The sequence below is a fragment of the Chrysemys picta genome, chromosome 4 (assembly GCF_011386835.1).
Source record: "Chrysemys picta bellii isolate R12L10 chromosome 4, ASM1138683v2, whole genome shotgun sequence".
NCBI lineage: Eukaryota > Metazoa > Chordata > Testudines > Emydidae > Chrysemys > Chrysemys picta.
The window spans coordinates 67,832,772-67,851,602 of NC_088794.1; the positions used below are offsets into that span (position 1 = coordinate 67,832,772).

Below are 18,831 nucleotides of genomic sequence, written 5' to 3' on the forward strand. Positions count from 1 at the left end.
GGGGCATACATGGTCAGGGAAGGACTGTGACACTCTAACCCATAAGTGATAATGGCCCTCTGACAAAACTCCAAGGGATGCAAAATGAGACATTAGCTTTCCAGTCTAGAGAGATGGAAACTCCAACCAAAACTAGTACTCATCTTTAACAGGATATCATGTGAATGAGATCAAAACTTTGGAAAAATCCTCAGATATTTTTATAGGTGACCTCTAAAAATTAATCATCATCCATTTAGGGCCATACTTTCTGTTTTAGATATTACCTAGATACTGTATAATAATTAGGAAATTAGCACAATCATGCATTGTGAGCCTAGATGGCAAATATGTTTCTAATGTGCTTAAAAACAATTTTTATTTTAAACTAGGTTTTTAGAATTGAACAGGTTGTGTGTTTTTTTTTTAAATGTTTTATGGCAGTACGTGATTTTGTGGTTTTGGCACAGATAAGATAGTGAGCTAAGGCACATCTGTTTCCTATTAATGAACTACCACTCTATTCCTATTCCACATTAACCAACAGCATCTAAATGAATGTTCAGCAGGTAGCACATTAATGTGAAAGATTTGGCACCTCTTCAGAAATAGATCATGCTGGCCCATTCATTTCATCACAAAATGATTACTTCAAGCCGGGGGGGGGGGGGGGTAGGGAGGAATTGCAAGTATGAAATTTGAAGGTACAAATGTTTGCTGTATCTTTAGTTAGTTATACATTCTTTGTGGTACTCTCTTTCAGGTCTGTTGTGAATTATGTGAATCATGTTGTGCTGTCATGGTGACTCAGAGTTCCACAGGTTAACTGGGTAAAATGTTTTTCCTGTTATTAGTTTAAAGTTGTTGCCATCCAGTTTCACGGGATGTCCCCTTGTTCTTGTATTATGCTTAAGTAAACAGAAGTGTTGATTTACCTTCTCTCACTCATAAGTTTTATATCTTGATCATCTCTCCTATTTGTCTCCTCTCTGAATTAAACATACCTAGAATAAATTTTTCAAAGCTGCCTAAGGTATGCCCAGTTCACATTAGTTTTAATCTTTTCAATCTCTCCTCATGTGGAAGTATCCTCAGGCCTCTAATAGTTTTCTCTGAACTTCTGTTTTTGTTATATTATTTTTCAGATAAGGTAGTCGGAAATGGACACAGTATTCAAAGTGAGGAACCCTATTGAATTGGATAATGGCACTGTAATATATTCAATATCATTTTTGTGCAACATACCACATCCTAATATGCAGTTTGCTCTTTTTGACTTGCACATTACACAGAGGTTTTCACTTAGCTGTCTACGGGCTCCCTGATCTTTTTACTAAGTAATTACAGTTAATTCAGTCTCCAGTAGTATGAGTATTTCAAATGTCTCCTTCCAATGTGCACTACCTTCCATTTGTCAAAAGTGAATTGCATTTGCCATCCCTGCTGCCCAGTCAGCTGGTTTTGTTAGGCCACTTTGGAGTACCTCACATTCTTCCCTAATCTTGATTAACTTAAATCATGTTGTATCTTCTTACTGTTCACTGTCTTTTCTAGATCATTAATGAATATTTTACACAACATTAGCACTATTATAGCTCAATGGCTCACCTTTTGCCACATGAAAAACTGACTATTTATCCCTGCTCTTTTCTGTCTCAGCCAACTTCTAATCCATGACACAGAACTTTACCTTCACTCCATGACTAGTTAATTTCCATAATAGCTTCTTGTAAGGGACTTTGTCAAAGTTTTATGAAAGTCCAAATAAATTATATCTACCAGTTCTCCTTCATCTACTAGTTTGTTGACTCAAAGAATTCCAGCAGACTGGAGCAGCAATTTCCCCCATTATAAACATTTGATGCTGTAAGAAAATTAATGACTTACAAATGCATGGAAGTAAACATCACTGCTATTGATTTTACTTGATCCTCCCTGTGCCATCTCATTCAGTACAATTTAGGAACAAGTTTTCCTTAAATATTATTTTAAATTGTTTTCAACTTCTAGAGAAAGTGATGCGGTGACTTGATCTCAGTCCATAAATACCACAGAGAATGTATCTGGTACGAGGGAACCTTTTCATTTAGCAGACAACTGCATAAAAAAGCCAATGGCTGGAAGCAGCAATTAAATTCAAATTGGATATAAGATGCAATTTTTAATTTCAGTAAGGGTGATTAAGCGCCTGAGCAGCTAACTAAAGGAAGTGGTGAATTCCCCATCATTTGGAGTATTTAAATCAAGACCAGATGTCTTTCTAAAAAGATATCCTCTAGTTCAGCTACAAGTTACTGGGTTTGATAGTGTTCACTCATATAGCAGGAAAGAATAATTCGCTCCATTGTAGGAATTACTAGTGTAATTCTATGGCCTGTTATATGGGAATTCAGACTAGATAATCATAATTCTTCCTATGGATTGATGAACTTTAAAAAACCAGAAATTTTACATATATCTAAGTTTTGCTCAGCAGACACATTACCTGTCGCTTTTTCAAACTATAGGAACAATGAGATTTTCCCCCTTGCTTTGTGGAAAAGTCAGTAGGTTCTCCTTACCCCAGGAGGATGCTGCAGAACAGGGTAATCAGTGTGAAAACTTAGCTTCCCAGATGTGTAAGCCACATTATTAGCATCCCTTTTGTCTTCCACTTGCCAAGTAGGGCTTTACAATGAAAGAAAAAAAAAAGAAGAGGAAACATGTTAAAGCCATCTGCCATTTAAGCCAGCAAAGTACAATGAAACTATGAAATCTCAATACAAAAGAGCTATTAAAAATTGCTGGATATAGAATTATTGTTATAATGAGAAGGGACAAACAATGAGTCACCAGTGCCCTTCACAGCACTGAACTGGCCATTTCAGCAACTGTGCAACAGAAGCAATCACTTCAAAAATGATGCTAGTGTGTGTGGAGTAGGCCAGACAAGTTGCCCCCAGTGCTATATCTCTGAGGGTATTGCCTTTGCTTTTCTAGTAAAAGCTCTGAGGACTGTATTGTGCCAGCATTCAGCAGAAGGACAGGACAGAACCTCAGCTGGTGTAAATCAGCGTAGCACCTACTGGAGTTGCACAGGTGTAAGGGAGGACAGCATTTTTGGCACGGTTTGTTCAATTTGGTCATTTCCATTTCCCCAAAGAAAAAGTGGAAGCACTGTAAGTTGCATTTCTTTTTCAAAGATTTTTAAGCCTTTAAATGACAGGGAAAATGTCAAATACAGAGTACCCTTTACAACATGGCCTTTCCCATATTCCCTTAAAAGAAAAAATCTCTGGATGAAAGACGTCAAGATATAATTTCTTGCTGTTCCCTTCGTACTTTCTGAGAGCTAGTACCATTATTTTTCCTCTACATTTTTATTAAATTTCAAGATGGATGAACTAAAATCAGCATGAGTCTTGCTGACAACAGCAACAAATTATATATTGTAAGGTGGTTGAGTACAAAGACATACAGTCATCAGATTTGCAATGCAGTCAAAATATGTTTCAAATGACACACCATGCAGCAAAGTCTAAGGCCAAAAACCACATGTTCTGGTTTGCACAAAGTTCATACAATTGAATATAGTTCATGGCAAACGTGTAATATAGATCCAGACATTTGTCTGGGAAGTGTAAGTCAACATATGCAGGCCATGCAATCACAGAAGAAGACATGATTTAAAAAGAAAAATATGAAAACTCATTTCCCCTTGTGAATTACTGCAGACTAAATATACAAAACACAAGCCATTTGAAATATAGAGATAATGCTTATTTTTTATAAAATGCCCAGGTTAAACTTGAAAACACAGTTCAAAATGATTTATATATTGTATAAAAATTCTTGTCCCAAAGCAAAAGTTTTTGTAAGTATAGGTATGCCAAAAACTGCTAAAGGCAGGTTTATAAAATTGCTGGGGAAAAAACCCAGAATATTAACAAATGTGTTCAACTATCATGGGGAAATTCATTTAATTATATGGTATAGTAAGTATTCATCACATGTGACTTCAGTTCTAAAATATGAAGACCTCAACCACATTTGCACAGTTACTAACTTTAAGGCCAAAAAAAAAAAATGTGTTATGTCATCCTTGTCATTAGTGTTGAGGGTAGCTTTGTCGTGGTAGGCTCCAGAGCAATTTAATGGCTCCAAAGCCTTTTAATCTACTGTAATGCTCTTGCTTCTGAGAAAATATATACCTCTGGTGAAATAAAAATACATTATAGAATTACTGTGACATTTTACAAAAAGGCACGTTCATTCTGTTAAACAAGGTATGCTATGGGAGTTAATCCACTGGAACATTCCTTCCATGTAAGGAGATTCTATCAAAGATCAAGTTACTAACTTATAGCCAAATATTGATTAAATGCAAAAAGCTACATTAATGCACTGTCCAGCTTGAAAATGTAATGCACAGAAGTTAGCAAATTCAGACCTTAACATTGCTAAAGAGGTAGAGCTCTGTCACAGGGAGAGTTGCTGTCTGATGAGAGTGCTGGTGCAAGAGGTAAAGGAGGAAAATATGGGTAATCCCAGAGGACTCTGATCCCTCAACAGAGAACAAAATGGGCTGGGAATGGTCTATGGATCAGTAACAAAGGTCAGATTCCAACTTCAGTTGCACAGCCTGCATGGCAGAAAATCAAGCACTGTGCAGGTACAACAATCGTGTGTGTTTCATAGCAATACATACAGCTCACCTGAGATGAGAAGCTAGCCTGTTAGCTGTGACTGGGAATCATTGGCACTGAAATCTGCAACCATACTGAAACTCAGGCCACAAAAGGTTCTGGAACCCAAGCCCAGTTTAGCAAAAATATACCACATTTTTGTATCTGAAATAGGAAAACTCAGCATGAGGCAGGGGTTCTCGGGCCATTGAAAAACAGAATAAAATATATATTTAAAAATATTTTGACTTAGAGGAAAATAACATAGTGAGTTTCTGACTTTATAAGAGGTACTAGAGAGACTACGGGCTTGTCTAAATGGTGGCAAACCACACAAAGAGGCATAATTTGTGAAGTGCTCTAATGGGTTGTGCTGTAATTCCCTATGTTGGCACACTACCTACTTCGCATTGGTGTAATTCTGTTTCAGCTACACCAGGAATCTCTTATATATCTATTTGTCCAAGCTTTCTCAACTGACTGAAGCAGGAAACCCCGATTCTTAGCCAATCATCTTCTGCGTTACAGCTGCAGTATCTGGGGAGTGCAATTTGTCTGATCAACTCATCCAGAATATCAGTGACTGAATGGAAACCCTGTATAGTATAGTGACATATACAGAACTTGGAGGGAGCAGCACAGGTTGAACAAAAAAGAACAGTTTGGAAGATGCACCAGGAAGTCAGTCTGTGCACCTGTGGCTGGCATGCAGACCGCGGCATCTCTGTAAATAGATATCCTAATAGTCAGTTTAGTTTTAGAAACAGGGAGTCCTCTCAAGTTATTATCCAGCACGCAGTACATAAAACATATAGTAACCTACATACTTTGGTAAGGACACCTTTAAAAATGAGTGACGATAAATAAAAATAAATGTACTTGGTTTCTGTGCTCTGAAAGGACATCTGGGCAAGATTAAAGACTTGTGCTTCTTTCTTCATTTGTGGGAGCTGCATTTACTGTTGTTCTGTTATTGGGAGAATCTGCAAACTGGTTGGGATATTTATTTAGCAAGGCTGCCAATCTGAAATTTATAATTTTGTTTCTAACGTTTGTTAGACCTTTGGATTTGAGTGCCATTAAAATAACAAGGAATTATTAGGAATTATTATTTTATTATAGTTTTTTTTTAAAAACCCTCAACATTACACATAAGCACTAATTGAACTTCTTTGTTAGGGTCTAAGAAATTGATTGTAAAGTCTTTCGCTAAGTCTTTTGCTAAGAACTGCATGTTCAATAGGTTCTTACTAAAAAATGTGCAGTTGGGCTGCATATGGAAATGCCAACACCAGATGCTGAAATTTCCTAATAATTCATGTCTCAAAGTGAAACGCATTAAAACTGGGGGGAAAGCTGCTAAATGTAGCCAAAACTATCGTCAGGAGAGAAATAAGTAAGTGTAACTGAATATTAAGTCCCCCTCTATTCTATGATCTTTTACATGAATTCCAACTACAAATGACATATAAAAATCTTGAAAAAGACTAATGTGCTACATTATATAGCCTAACAAACATAATAGATATATAAAAGACAGTTACCTTTTCCGTAACTGGTGTTCTTCAAGATGTGTTGCTCATGTCTATTCTACAATAGGTGTGCATGCTTGCCACGTGCACCGGTGCTGGAAGTTTTTCTCCTAGCAGTACACATAGGGGAGCGTCACAGTGACCCCTGGAGTGGCGCCTCCATGACGTGGTATAAGGGGCACTGCTCGCTCCCCCCACCCTCAGTTCCTTCTTACCAGACAACTCCGACAGAGGGGAAGGAGGGTGGGATGTGGAATAGACATGAGCAACACATCTCGAAGAACACCAGTTACGGAAAAGGAAACTGTCTTTTCTTCTTCTTAGAGTGATTGCTCATGTGTATTCCACAATAGGTGATTCCAAGCTATGTCCATTGGAGGTGGGTAGGAGTTCACAAATTCTTGGGACGGAGTACAGTCCTGCCGAACCCGGTGTCTTCCCTGGTTTGGGAGAGATCGCATAGTGCGAGGTGAACACGTGAACTGAAGACCACCTGACAGCCCTACAAATGTCCTGGATGGGGACGCGGGCCAAGAAGGCAGCCGACGAGGCTTGCGCCTGAGTCGAGTGTGCCTTCACAATTGGTGGCAGAGCGATTCCCGCCAGGTCACAACAAGTACGGATGCATGAAGTGATCCGGTTGGAGAGCCGCTGAGTGAAGATCGGCCGACCTTTCATGCGCTTGGCCAGGAGATGAACAGTTGCGAGGACTTTCTGAACAGCTTAGTCCACTCCAGGTAGAAAGCCAGAGCCCATCTCACATCCAGCATGTGGAGATGGCGCTCCTCACTGGACGCGTGGGGCTTGGTGCAGAGGACCGGTAGAAAAATGTCCTGACCCATGTGATAGGCGGAGACCACCTTCGGGAGGAACAAAGGGTGTGGGCGGAGCTGGACCTTATCCTTATGAAACACCATGTATGGCGGCTTGGAGGTCAGGGCCCTGAGCTCCGAGACCCACCTGGCCAACGTGATTGCAACCAAGAAGGCCACCTTCCATGAGAGGTGGGACCAGGAGCACATGGCTAGCGGCTCAAACGGGGGCCCCGTGAGACGGGCCAACACCAGGTTTAAGTCCCACTGCGGGACTGGGGGCCTAAAATACCGGAAGAGACAATCCAACCCCTTAAGGAATCGGCTAGTTATAGCATGGGAGAATACCGTGTGGCCTTGCACTGGCGGATGGAAGGCCGATATCGCCACCAGGTGCACCTTGACTGACGAGGGCGCCAGGTCCTGGGCTCTAAGGTGGAGGAGATACTCCAGAATAAGATGGATCAGGGCGGCCACTGGGGAAACACCCCGCTCGTCCGCCCATCTGGAAAATTGAGACCACTTTGCCAAGTAGGCTCGGTGCATGGAGGGTTGCCTGCTTTTTAGGAGGACATATTAAAGCCCTTCTGAGCACGTCCTTTCGTCCCTACCTAACCATTGAGCAGCCACGCCATGAGGTGGAGTGCCGCTAGGTTGGAGCGGAGGAGGCAGCCCTGGTCCTGGGAGAGCAGGTCCGGGCAGGACCGCAAGGGCCATGGCGGGGCAACTGCCAGGCCCATGAGGGTCCCGTACCAATGTTGCCTGGGCCATGCCGGGGCAATCAGAAGGACCCAGGCCTTGTCCATCTTTATCTTTTCCAGGACCTTGCCGATCAGCGGGAATGGGGGAAAGGCATAGAGAAACTGGCCTGACCAGGATAGGAGGAAGGCATCGGAGATAGTGTCCCATCCCAGCCCCTCTCCCCCCCCCGAGCAGAACTGAGGACAGCGACGGTTCTGCCGAGTCATGAACAGGTCCACCTGGGGAGTTCCCCACACTCGGAAAAGTCTGTGCATCACCTCTGGGTGGAGAGACCACTTGTGTTGAGAGGAGAAGTCCCTGCTCAAGCGATCCGCCCGCGCATTCCAGGCGCCCGGCAGATGGAAGGCCTGTAGGCAGATGTGCGCTATACAAAAATCCCCCAGCCTGAGGGCTTCACGGCAGATGATCAGGTCCCGCCTTGCCTGTTGATGTAAAACATCAAGGTCGTGTTGTCTGTGAGGATCCTGACCACCCGGCCCTCCAGGTGTGAGCGGAAGGCCATGCATGCCAGCCGTACCACCCTGAGCTCCTTGACGTTTATGTGGAGGGTCAGATCCTAAGCCAACCCAGACCGTGGGTCTGAACGTTCCCCACATGGTCCCCCCAACCCAGGTCCAATGCATCGGACACCAGTTCCAGTGACGGGGCCCTGCCACTGATTGGGACCCCTTGGAGCATTTTTCTCAGGGAGGACCACCACCGAAGGGAGGTGATCACCGGTTCAGGTACCGTGAGGACTTTGTCCATCCTGTCCCTGGCCTTAGAGAACTCTGAGACTAACCAGAGCTGGAGGGGCTTCATCCTGAGTCTGGCGCGATGGACCAGATACGTGCACGCCAACATATAACCCAAGAGCTGGAGGCACGCTCTGGCTATTGTCACCAGAAACCTTGTGACCGGGTCGATGAACCTATCCGGTGGGAGGGAGGCTCTGGCCGACGAGGCGTCCAGGACCGCCCCGATAAACTCTATGCATTGAACTGGGACTAACGTCGACTTGGTGTTGTTTACCCACAGGCCCAAAGTGGTGCACATGGGCAGAAGGAGCGCCATGTGATCCTGCACCTGCGACCGGGAGCTACCCTTGACTAACCAGTCGTCCAGACAGGGGAAGATCTGGATCCCCCGGCGCCTGAGGTAGGCCGCTACCACTGACCTACATTTCGTGAATTCCCTGGGGCCAGTGGACAGGCCAAACGGGATGACCGTAAATTGGTAGTGTTGCTGCCTCACGACAAAATGGAGGAAGCATCTGTGCCCCTCGAATATATGAATGTGGAAGTACGCGTCCTGCAGATCAAGGGCGGCGTACCAGTCCCCGGGATCCAGGGAGGGGAGGATGGAGGCCAGGGAGACCATGCAGAACTTGAGCTTCACTATGTACTGGTTCAGCCTTGCAGGTCCAAGATGGGCCTGAGCCCCACTTTGGCCTTTGGGATTAGGAAATAGCAGGAGTAATACCCTTTGCCTTTGAACTTCCTGGGTACCGCTTCCACCGGTCCTAGGCCCAAGAGCCGCCCCACCTCCTGCTCGAGCAGAGCCTTGTGCGAGGGGTCCCCCAGGAGGGACGGGGATGAGGGGATGGTTGGGCAGGGAGGAAGTAAACTGGAGGGTGTAGCCCCGGGAGATGGTGTTGAGGACGCATCAGTCCAAAGTCAGCCACGACCACTCTGGGAGGAAAGCACACAACCGATTGGAGAAGGGAAGTTTTATTGAAAGTGGATCCCTGACTAGAACTGGCAGGGCGCCCCCCGGTGTCCCATCAAAACTGCATTTTCCCCGCCTGCCTGCCCTTGGAGGACCCAGGTTGGGGGGCAGGCCGAGACTGCCTCTGTGGGCACCTCTTATAGTCCCGTGACTTCTTACAAGCAGCCTCATATTTTGGGTGGGTGGTCTGAGCGGAAGTCTGCTGCGGCTTGAACTTAGGTTTAGCTGGAGCCGGAACATAAGACCCAGAGTCTGGAGAGTCGTGTGGGAGTCTTGCAGGCCATGCAGCTTTGTATCCGTTTGTTCCACAAACAGAGCTTTGCCGTCAAACGGGAGGTCCTGCAGGGAGGTCTGTGCCTCGCTGGACAGCCCAGAGAGTAGGAGCCATGACGCTATTCTGATGGACACTACGGAGGCCATGGGCGCACGGCCATGTCCGCCACATCCAAAGCTGCCTGCAGGGTTTCCTGGCAGTCACTGTACCCTCCTCCACCAGTGCTTTGAACTCCTTCCTGTCACGCTCCTGGAGGGAGTCCTCGAACTTGGGCAGGGAGCCCCACAGATTGAACTCATACCGGCCCAGGAGAGCCTGGTGGTTCGCCACCCGTAACTGGAAGCTTGAGGACAAATAAATTTTCCTTCCAAAAGAATTCCAGCCTCCATGAATCTTTATTTTTCCGAGGGAGGCGGGGCCGTAATCGCCTCATCCAGGAAGGGCGAGGAGGCCAGCGCATGTCCACCGGTACTGGAGGGTCCACCAACTGGTCGGTCTCCAGGCACGGTGCCGAGGATGTACGTCCCACCGACTCCTTCCTCGGAGGTCCGAAGAGGGAGGCAGATGGTCCTTCTGAGGCTCCGGCCACCGAGCGAGCCCACATCAGGGGCTGCGTCAGGAGCCACTGTGTACACTGGTACCATTGGGCTGGCCACGGGGCCTGGTGCCACTGCACCTGCTGTGGCACAGGCGGAGCCGGTTGTTCGGCCTGACTGGCCTGGCACATTGATGGAGGACTACGAAGGGAGGCCGGGCTGACATATGACCTGCCGCTGTCCCCGGACTGAGAGAAGCAGTGGTGCCGGGAGCAATGTCGACCACTGGACTGTGATCCCGATGTGGAGAACTGGTACTGTCGGTAACAGCTGCTCCGTGATCGGCTCTGATGGGTGGACCTGTGACGGTGAGACGCCGGCGATCGATGCCCAGGGCTGCAAAGGTGGTGCCATGGCGGGGATGCCGAATGGGAATGACGTCGACGTCCGTGCTGTGACCGGCTGCGATAACCCCTCCGAGACGAGGACCTTTGGCGACATCTGCCTTGGTCCCATCGGTGTTCACTCCTCGAGGCGGAGCGGTGCCCAGAGTCTCGGTCGGACAGAACCCAACTAGACAGTCTGGTGGGCGTCGAGGGTGATCCATGTGGACTTTTCCCTGAATGGTTGCTGGGTGGTGAACGGCGTCAGGAACGTTCCCTCGCCCGAGACCGGTACCGAGCCGCGGGCGACTGCAGAGATCCCAGCGGTGGCTTGCTTCTGGAGCGCGGGGCCGACACCGGCGGTGCTCCTGGTACCGGCCTGGACATAACATCCCAGGCCGCCTGCAGGACCTCCGGCGTGGAGGGCATCCGGACATCTGGGGAGGCCTGCTCCGAATGGGCCAGGCTACTCCGCTCGACTTGAGTCGGAGGCCTAGAGGCTGGTGGGGATCAAGGACTGCCTGACATGGGTCTAGCCTCTGTCCTGGGTTAACTCCAGTGTCACAATGAAGAAGGCCTCTTTCTAGCCTTCTTGTCGTGCCCCGTGGACAGAGAGCGGTGCCAACTGGCTGATAGTGCCGAAGGGTCGCCGCGCACCGACACTGCGGTGCTGACTTGCAGTGGTGCGCCAGAGCCGGGGTCAGCACAGACTCCATCAGAATAGCCTGGAGCCTAACGTCCCTTTCTCTTTTGGTCCGAGGCTTAAACGATTTGCAAATCTTGCAGTGATCGCTGAGATGGATTTCCCCCAAACAGCGCAGACAGTCCGCGTGCGGCTCACTCAGTGGCATAGATCGCCTACAAGTGTCACAGAACTTAAACCCCGGGGTGCGGGGCATGCCTCAGCCCAGGCACTCTAACTAAACTAAACAACTAACTACCTACAGGTACCATACACTGAACGAACAAGCAGTTTTGGGGACGAGATACAGCAAAGCTGGAGCAGAGCAATTCAGAAGCACCTTCACTGGCGGCAAGAAGGAACTGAGGGTGGGGGAAGCACGCAGCACCCCTTATACTGCGCCATGAAGGCGCCACTCCAGGAGTCGCTGGTGTGCTCCCCTACGGGCAATGCTGGGGAAAAACTTCCGGCACCGGTGGCACGCACACCTATTGTGGAATACACATGAGCAATCACTCGAAGAACTGTATTCATATGCATTAACCTATTTCCTTAAATATTTACTAGGCATTTACTTCATACAAACCCGTATTATAACGCTTAAAGCTATTTTTCAGATGTTACAAATGACTATGATAATTTCTTAAAACCCTAAAGTAATTTAGGGTGAATTTCGCCTCTGTGCAGAGGGCCAGAGCAAGACCTATGCATATATTCACAATGATCCCTACTGGCCTTGGAATCTATGATTATCTAGTCTGACCTTCTGTATAACACAGGCCATAAAACTTCCGTAAAATAACTCCTTATGAACTACAGAAGATCTTTTAGAAAACCATACAATCTTGATTTAAAAATTGCCAGTGATGGACAATCCACCAGGACCCTGGGTAAATTGTTCCAATGGTTAATTATGCTCACTGTTAAAAGAATTACATCTTATTTCCAGTCTGAATTTGTCTAGCTTCAACCTCCATATATTGGATGATGTTAAACCTTTCTCTGCTAGATTGTAGAGCCCATTAACAAATATTTGTTCCCATGTAGGTACTTATAGACCAGTGGTGGGCAACCTGAGGCCTGTGGGGCGAACGTGGCCCGTCAGGGTAATCCGCTGGCAGGCCGAGAGACAGTTAGTTTACATTGACCGTCCGCAGGCACGGCCACCCACAGCTCCCAGTGGCCACGGTTTGCCGTTCCCGGCCAATGGGAGCTGAAGGAAGTGGTCGTGCCTGCGGACGATCAATGTAAACAAACTGTCTCACGGCCTGTCAGCGGATTACCCTGACGGACCACATGTGGCCCGCAGGCAGGTTGTCCACCATTGTTATAGACTGTGATCAAGTCATCCCTTAACCTTCTCTTTGTTAAGCTAAACAGATTGTGCTTCTTTGGTCTATCACTACAAGGCATGTTTTCTAATCCTTTCATCATTCTGGTGGCTCTTCTATGAACCCTCTCATTTATCAACCTTTTTGAACTGTGGATACCAGAATTGGACAGTAGTGCAGCAGCAGTTACACCAGTGCCAAATACAAAGCTTATGCACCTCTTAAGTTGAGGGTTTTAGTGGGACTTAAGTGGTGCATAAGCTTTGTGCTGGCCCTTCTCTGTGCAGGGTGGATTTCACCCATGATTTATGACAAAATCCATTAGCAAAACCTCTTTTGTAAAGATCTGGCTAGTTACACCCTCAAAATTACTGGATATTCACTTAGGGATGAAACCACTAATAGCTAACTACAACTTGAGGGCAGCTGAATGACACTCAAGAAGATAGTATCACCTTGAATATAATGTGTGTGTGTGTGTGTGGGGGGGGGGAAGAGCGAGAGAGTGCAGCTACTCAAGCATTGGAAATGAAGAGTATCAGTTGAGAGAGGAAGTGAGGTTCAGCCAACATCTGCCCAAATTTCTGTTTTCAGTCTCTGAGGCTAAAGTCTCTCCTAAACAAGACAAAAGAATGTATTCATATAGGGCTAAATGTTCAAAACACAGTGGCTCCACTATGTCTGCAAACTATGAATATGTATACAGAAAATGGTAACCATTACCTGACCCAAAGCCAAGTGAAATCAACCGGTCTTTCTAATGATGTCAGTGTGGTTTGCATCAGACTTCATGTATGCAGATAATTACCTCTTTGTGTGCACATTCTTTGCAGGTGCAATTAAACTGTAAAGCTTTGGAAATTTATTCCTTATTTTCATAATAGTAACATTTAGTACATACTAACGTTTTACATTTTCAGAGCACTGGACAATATTAACAAATGAGTTCTCACATCTCTGTGAGATAGTTAACTACTCTATTATTATCTCTGATTTAGAGATGGGAAAACAGATGAGTACACTTGCCCAAGGCTCAGCCCAAAGGGTTTCTGGCTCTGAACTCTATACTAAGACAATTAGGCCATGTTCAGAAAGAGGGTTCAGAGAAGAGCCATGAGAATGATTAATGGATTGGGAAACTTGGCTTATAGTGGTAGTCTAAAGAAGCTCAATCTATTTATCTTAACAAGCTGTCTGTAGTGTATATTATTAGTTTCTATGCTTGCAAGTTTGGCAATCTGTTTCAAAAAAAGAATGTCTGCTCAACAGATTTTTTTCCACAAGTGCTCAAAGCTGTATTAGTGTATATACCCTTCTATGCATATCTTCCCTTTTATAATAAGCTGCTCTCCTTTGGCACTAGACAGTAAAGTGATATTTCTCAGGGCCATTCTGTGCACAGGCTGTTGATTCCATCGTGTTACTGATTTGTTTTTATTTGAACCCAAAGGCCAAATACTCTGAAAAGCTAGTCTCCTGTTTTAAAATTTGCCTTTCACACCTAGAACACTCATGAGATTTCACTCTGAGATGCTAAGTTCTACACCAACTTTACATTTTCATCTATGTAGCAAATATCCTATAGTGAACATGCCAATTTTCAAATACTTTGACTAAGATTTTAAACAATAAAAAAATTCCTGTATTTTCTTTTAAACGTTGAGCTACTAGTCAAGTTGGAAATGTGGCACAGTTGAAATCGTCTTTCTATATCCTGGCTAACACAATGAGTTTTGGAGAAGTGAGGCAACTTACAAACCTTTTCCCTTTCATTCATAATATGACATCATAGCCAAGAGCTTTCCCTGAAATGTTAATTACAGTAACTCCCCACTTAATGTCATCCCGGTTAACGTTGTTTCATTGTTATGTTGCTGATCAATTAGAGAACATGCTTGTTTAAAGTTGTGCAATGCTCCCTTATAACGTTGTTTGGCAGCCGCCTGCTTTGTCCACTGCTTGCAGAAAGAGCAGCCCGTTGGAGGCTTGGAACCAGGGTGGACCGGCAGCCCCCCATCAGCTCCCTGCTCCCCAAAGTTCCCTGTGTGGCAGCCACCCAGCAGGTTATCAATTGCCGGCAGTTCAGCTGTCCCTCCCCCCCACTGCCATGTGCTGCTCCTGCCCTCGGCCTTGGAGCTGCTCCCGGGAGTCTTCTGCTTGCTGTGAAGGGCATGGGGGAAAGAAGGGGGCTAATGTCAGGGTGTCCCCCTCCCTGCCAACAATGCCAGCATGGTTAAACAATGGAGTAAAAGAGGTGTTTAGAGACACAAAGGCATCCTTTCAAAATTGGAAGTCAAATCCTAGCGAGGAAAATAGAAAGGAACATATTTTCTGGCAAGTCACATGTAAAAATATAATTATCTAGGTCAAAGAAGAATTTGAAGTGCAACTAGCACAAGACAGAAACTAAGAACAAAATTTTTTCTAAGTACATCAGAAACAGGAAGATTGCCAAACAATCACTGGGGCTACTGGACGATCAAAATGTTAAAGGAGCACTCAAGAAAGAGAAAGCCATTGCAGAGAAGCTAAATGAATACTTTGCCCCAGTGTTCACTGCAGGGGATATGAGTGAGATTCCCATACCTGAGCCATTCCTTTTAGGTGATAAATCTGAGGAATTGTCCCAGATTGAGGCGTCAATAGAGGAGCTTTTGGAAAAAAATGATTAATTAAACAGTAATAAGTCACCAGGACCAGACCAGGTGGTATTCACCCAGGAGTTTAGAAGGAGCTCAGATATGAAACTGCATAACTACTCACTGTTGTATGTAACCTATCACTTAAATCAGCATCTGTACCAGCTGACTGGAGGATAGCTAATGTGATGCCAATTTTTAAAAAAAGACTCCAGAAGCGATCTTGGTAATTACAAGCCGGTAAGCCTCATTTCAGTAGGAGGCAAAATGGTTGAAACTATAGTAAAGAACTGAATTATCAGACATTATAGATGAACACAGTATGTTGGGGAAGAGTCATCACAGCATTTGTAAAGGGAAATCATGCCTCACCGATTTATTAGAATTCTTTGAGGATGTCAATAAACACATGGACAAGGGTGATCCAGTGGATATAGAGTACTTAGACTTTCAGAAAGCCGTTGGAAAGTCTCTCACCAAAGGCTCTTCAGACAAAGTAAGGATTCATGGGATAAGAGGGAAGGTCCTCTCATAGATCAGGAAGTGGTTAAAAGGTAGGAAATAAAGGGTAGGAATAAATGGCGAGTTTTCACAATAGAAAGCGATAAATAGCAAGGTCTCCTAAAGACCTGTACTAGGACCAGTGCTGTTCAACATAATCATAAATGATCTGGAAAAAGGGGTAAAAAATAAGGTGGCAAAGTTTGCTGACAATACAAAATGATTCAAGATAGTTAAGTCCAAAGCTGACTAACAAGAGTTACAAAGGGAATCTCAAACATTGGGTGACTGGGAAACAAAATGGCAGATGAAATTCAATGTTGATAAATGCAAAATAATTCACATTGGAAAACATAATTCCAACTATCCATACAAAATGATGGGATCTAAATTAGCTGTTATTGCTCAAGAAAGGAATTTTGGAGTCATCTTGGATAGGTCTCTGAAAATATTTGCTTAATGTGCAGCAACAGTCAAAAAAGCTAAGAGAAAGTTAGGAATCATTAGGAAAGGGATATATAAAAAGACAGGAAATATAATGCCACTATGGAAATCCATGATATGCACATATCTGGAATACTGTGTACAGTTCTGGTTGCTCCATCTACAAAAAGAAATATTAGAATTGGAAAAAGTAGAGAGAAGAGCAACAAAAATGATTAGGGGAATGGAACAGCTTCCATATGAGGAGAGAATAAAAAGACTGGGACTGTTCTGATTGGAAAAGAGATTGAAGGGGATACGATAGAGATCTATAAAATCATGAATGGCGAGGAGAAAGTGAATAAGAAAGTGTTATTTACCCTTTAGCATACCACAAGAACCAGAGGTCACCCAATGAAATTAATAGATAGCAGGTTTAAAACAAACATATGAAAGTACTTCTTCACACAACTCATAATCAACCTGGGGAACTCATTACCAGGGGATGTTGTGAAGGCCAAACATATAACAGGGTTAAAAAAGAATTAGATAAGTTCCTGGAGGATAGGTCCACCAATGGCTATTAGCCAAGACAGTCAGGAATGCAATCACATGCTCTGGGTGTCCCTAAACCTCTGACTGCTAGAAGCTGGGACTGGATGGTAGGGAATGGATCATTCGATAAATGGCCCTGTTCTGTTCACTCCCTGTGTAGAATCTGGCACTGACCACTCATGCAGTATGGCCGTTTTTATGTTCTGAACTTCAAGACGTTAATCTGTTTATCTTGTCAAAAAGAAGATTGAGAGGTGACTTGATTATATTGTACAAGTACCTTCACAGGGAAAAAATACCAGATATTAAAAGGCTCTTTAATCTAGCAGAAAAATGTATAACATGAAGCAATGGCAGGAAACTGAAGCCAGACAAATTCAAATTAAAAACAAGGCACAAGTTTTGGACAGTAAGTGTGATTAACCATTGGAACAAACCACCAAGGGAAGAAGTGGATTTTCCATCTCTTGTCTTCAGATCAAGGGCTTGTCTACACTTGAAAACACTAGAGTGATAGAGCTGCACTGCTGCAACTGTAGTGCTTCAGTGTAAACACTACCTATGCTAATGGGAGGGGTTCTCCATCGGCGTAGGCAATCCACTTCCCTGATAAGCGGTAACGAGGTTAATGGAAGAATTTTTCTGTTGACCAAGTGCTGGCTACACACCGGGGGTTAGGTCAGCATAACTACGTTGCTCAGGGGTGTGGATTTTTCACACTCTTGAGTGACGTAGCTATGGTGATGTAAGCTCCCAGTGTAGACCAGCCCCAAGAATGGATGCCTTTCTGGAAGGTATGATTTAGTCAAACACAAGCTTTTCAGCTCAGTACAGGGGTAACTGGTATGATATACAGGACGCTACACAAAAATACCTAATTGTCCCTTCTGGCCTTAAAAATCTATGAATCCATTAACTGTTTCCAAATCTAAGTTCTTAGCCCAGTACAGTTGATAAGATTAGCTCCTGAAAGCACTAACCTGTTACTTTACTGAAGCTGACCTGAAAATCCATAATAGACTTTCTTAGACAATTTTTCCTTGAGTATTAATATAGTAAGTATGCTTTTGAGCCAACATCTGGGGCTTGCTTTATTCATTGCTAAGTGCCAAGAAAGCTCTGGTAGAGCTGTCTGGGTATGGAGCAGAGTAAGTCTGTCACCCTTTTTAAAGCATCCTGTTGGGAGGGTGGCAGCTCCACTCTGACTCTAAAGTAGGGTTATGGCTTAATAGCACAATTTATCCCTAAATCTCTAACTCTTGTAGTTCCTAAAGTATCTGCTGCTAAACTCATGTCACAACTGAAATGGAGTGGAAAGCAATACAGTAATTGGAATGATGTGATTTTGAAGCAGGGGTGGGCAAATTTTTTTGGCCCAAGGGCCACATCTGGGAATAGAAATTGTATGGCGGGCCTTGAATACTCACAAAATTGGGGTTGGGGTGTGGGAGGGGGTGAGGGATTCAGGGTGTGGCCAGAAATGAGGAGTTCAGGATGCGAGAGGGGGCTCCGGACTGAGGGTGGGAGGATGAGGACTCCGGTTTGGGATGCGGGCTACTGGGATGAAAAGTTTGGGGTGTAGAAGGGTGCTCCGGGCTGGGACTGAGGGGTTTGGAGGGTGGGAGGGGGATCAGGGCTGGGGGGTAGGGTACAAGAAGGAGTGCAGACTCTGGCTAGGGGTGCGGGCTCTGGTGTGGAGCTGGGGATGAGGGTTTTGGGATGAAGGAGGGTGCTCCAGGCTGGGATTGAGGGGTTCAGAGTGGGGAGGGAGATCAGGGCTGCAGGGTTTGGGGCATGGGGGGTTGATGGGGTGCAGGTTCTAGGTGTTGCTTACTTCCTAGTGGCTCCCAGAAGCAGCGGCATGTCCCTTCTCTGGCTCCTACGTGGAGGCTGCACCATCTGCAGGCACCGCCCCAGCAGCTCCCATTGGCTGTGGTTCCAGGCCAATAGGATATGCGGGGGTGGTGCTTGGAGCGGGGGCAGCATGCAGATTAGAGCCCTCTGGATGACCCTATGCGTAGGAGCCGGAGGGGGGCCATGCCACTGCTTCC

At 45.3% G+C, this 18,831-nt stretch overlaps 1 protein-coding gene across 5 annotated transcripts in view; it reads right to left on the reverse strand.

The window, feature by feature from the left end:
• BBOX1 (gamma-butyrobetaine hydroxylase 1) overlaps nt 1-18,831 on the reverse strand; it is a 115,920-nt gene that overhangs the window by 9,065 nt on the left and 88,024 nt on the right. For all 5 annotated transcript variants that reach the window (XR_006175670.2, XM_065592535.1, XM_065592537.1 and 2 more), the window contains one exon: nt 2,541-2,646. Coding sequence is in view for 4 of the 5 variants with exons in the window: in XM_065592535.1 (XP_065448607.1) it covers nt 2,541-2,646 (106 nt within the window). In the remaining variant the exon portion in view is untranslated. The remainder of the gene's footprint in view (nt 1-2,540; nt 2,647-18,831) is intronic.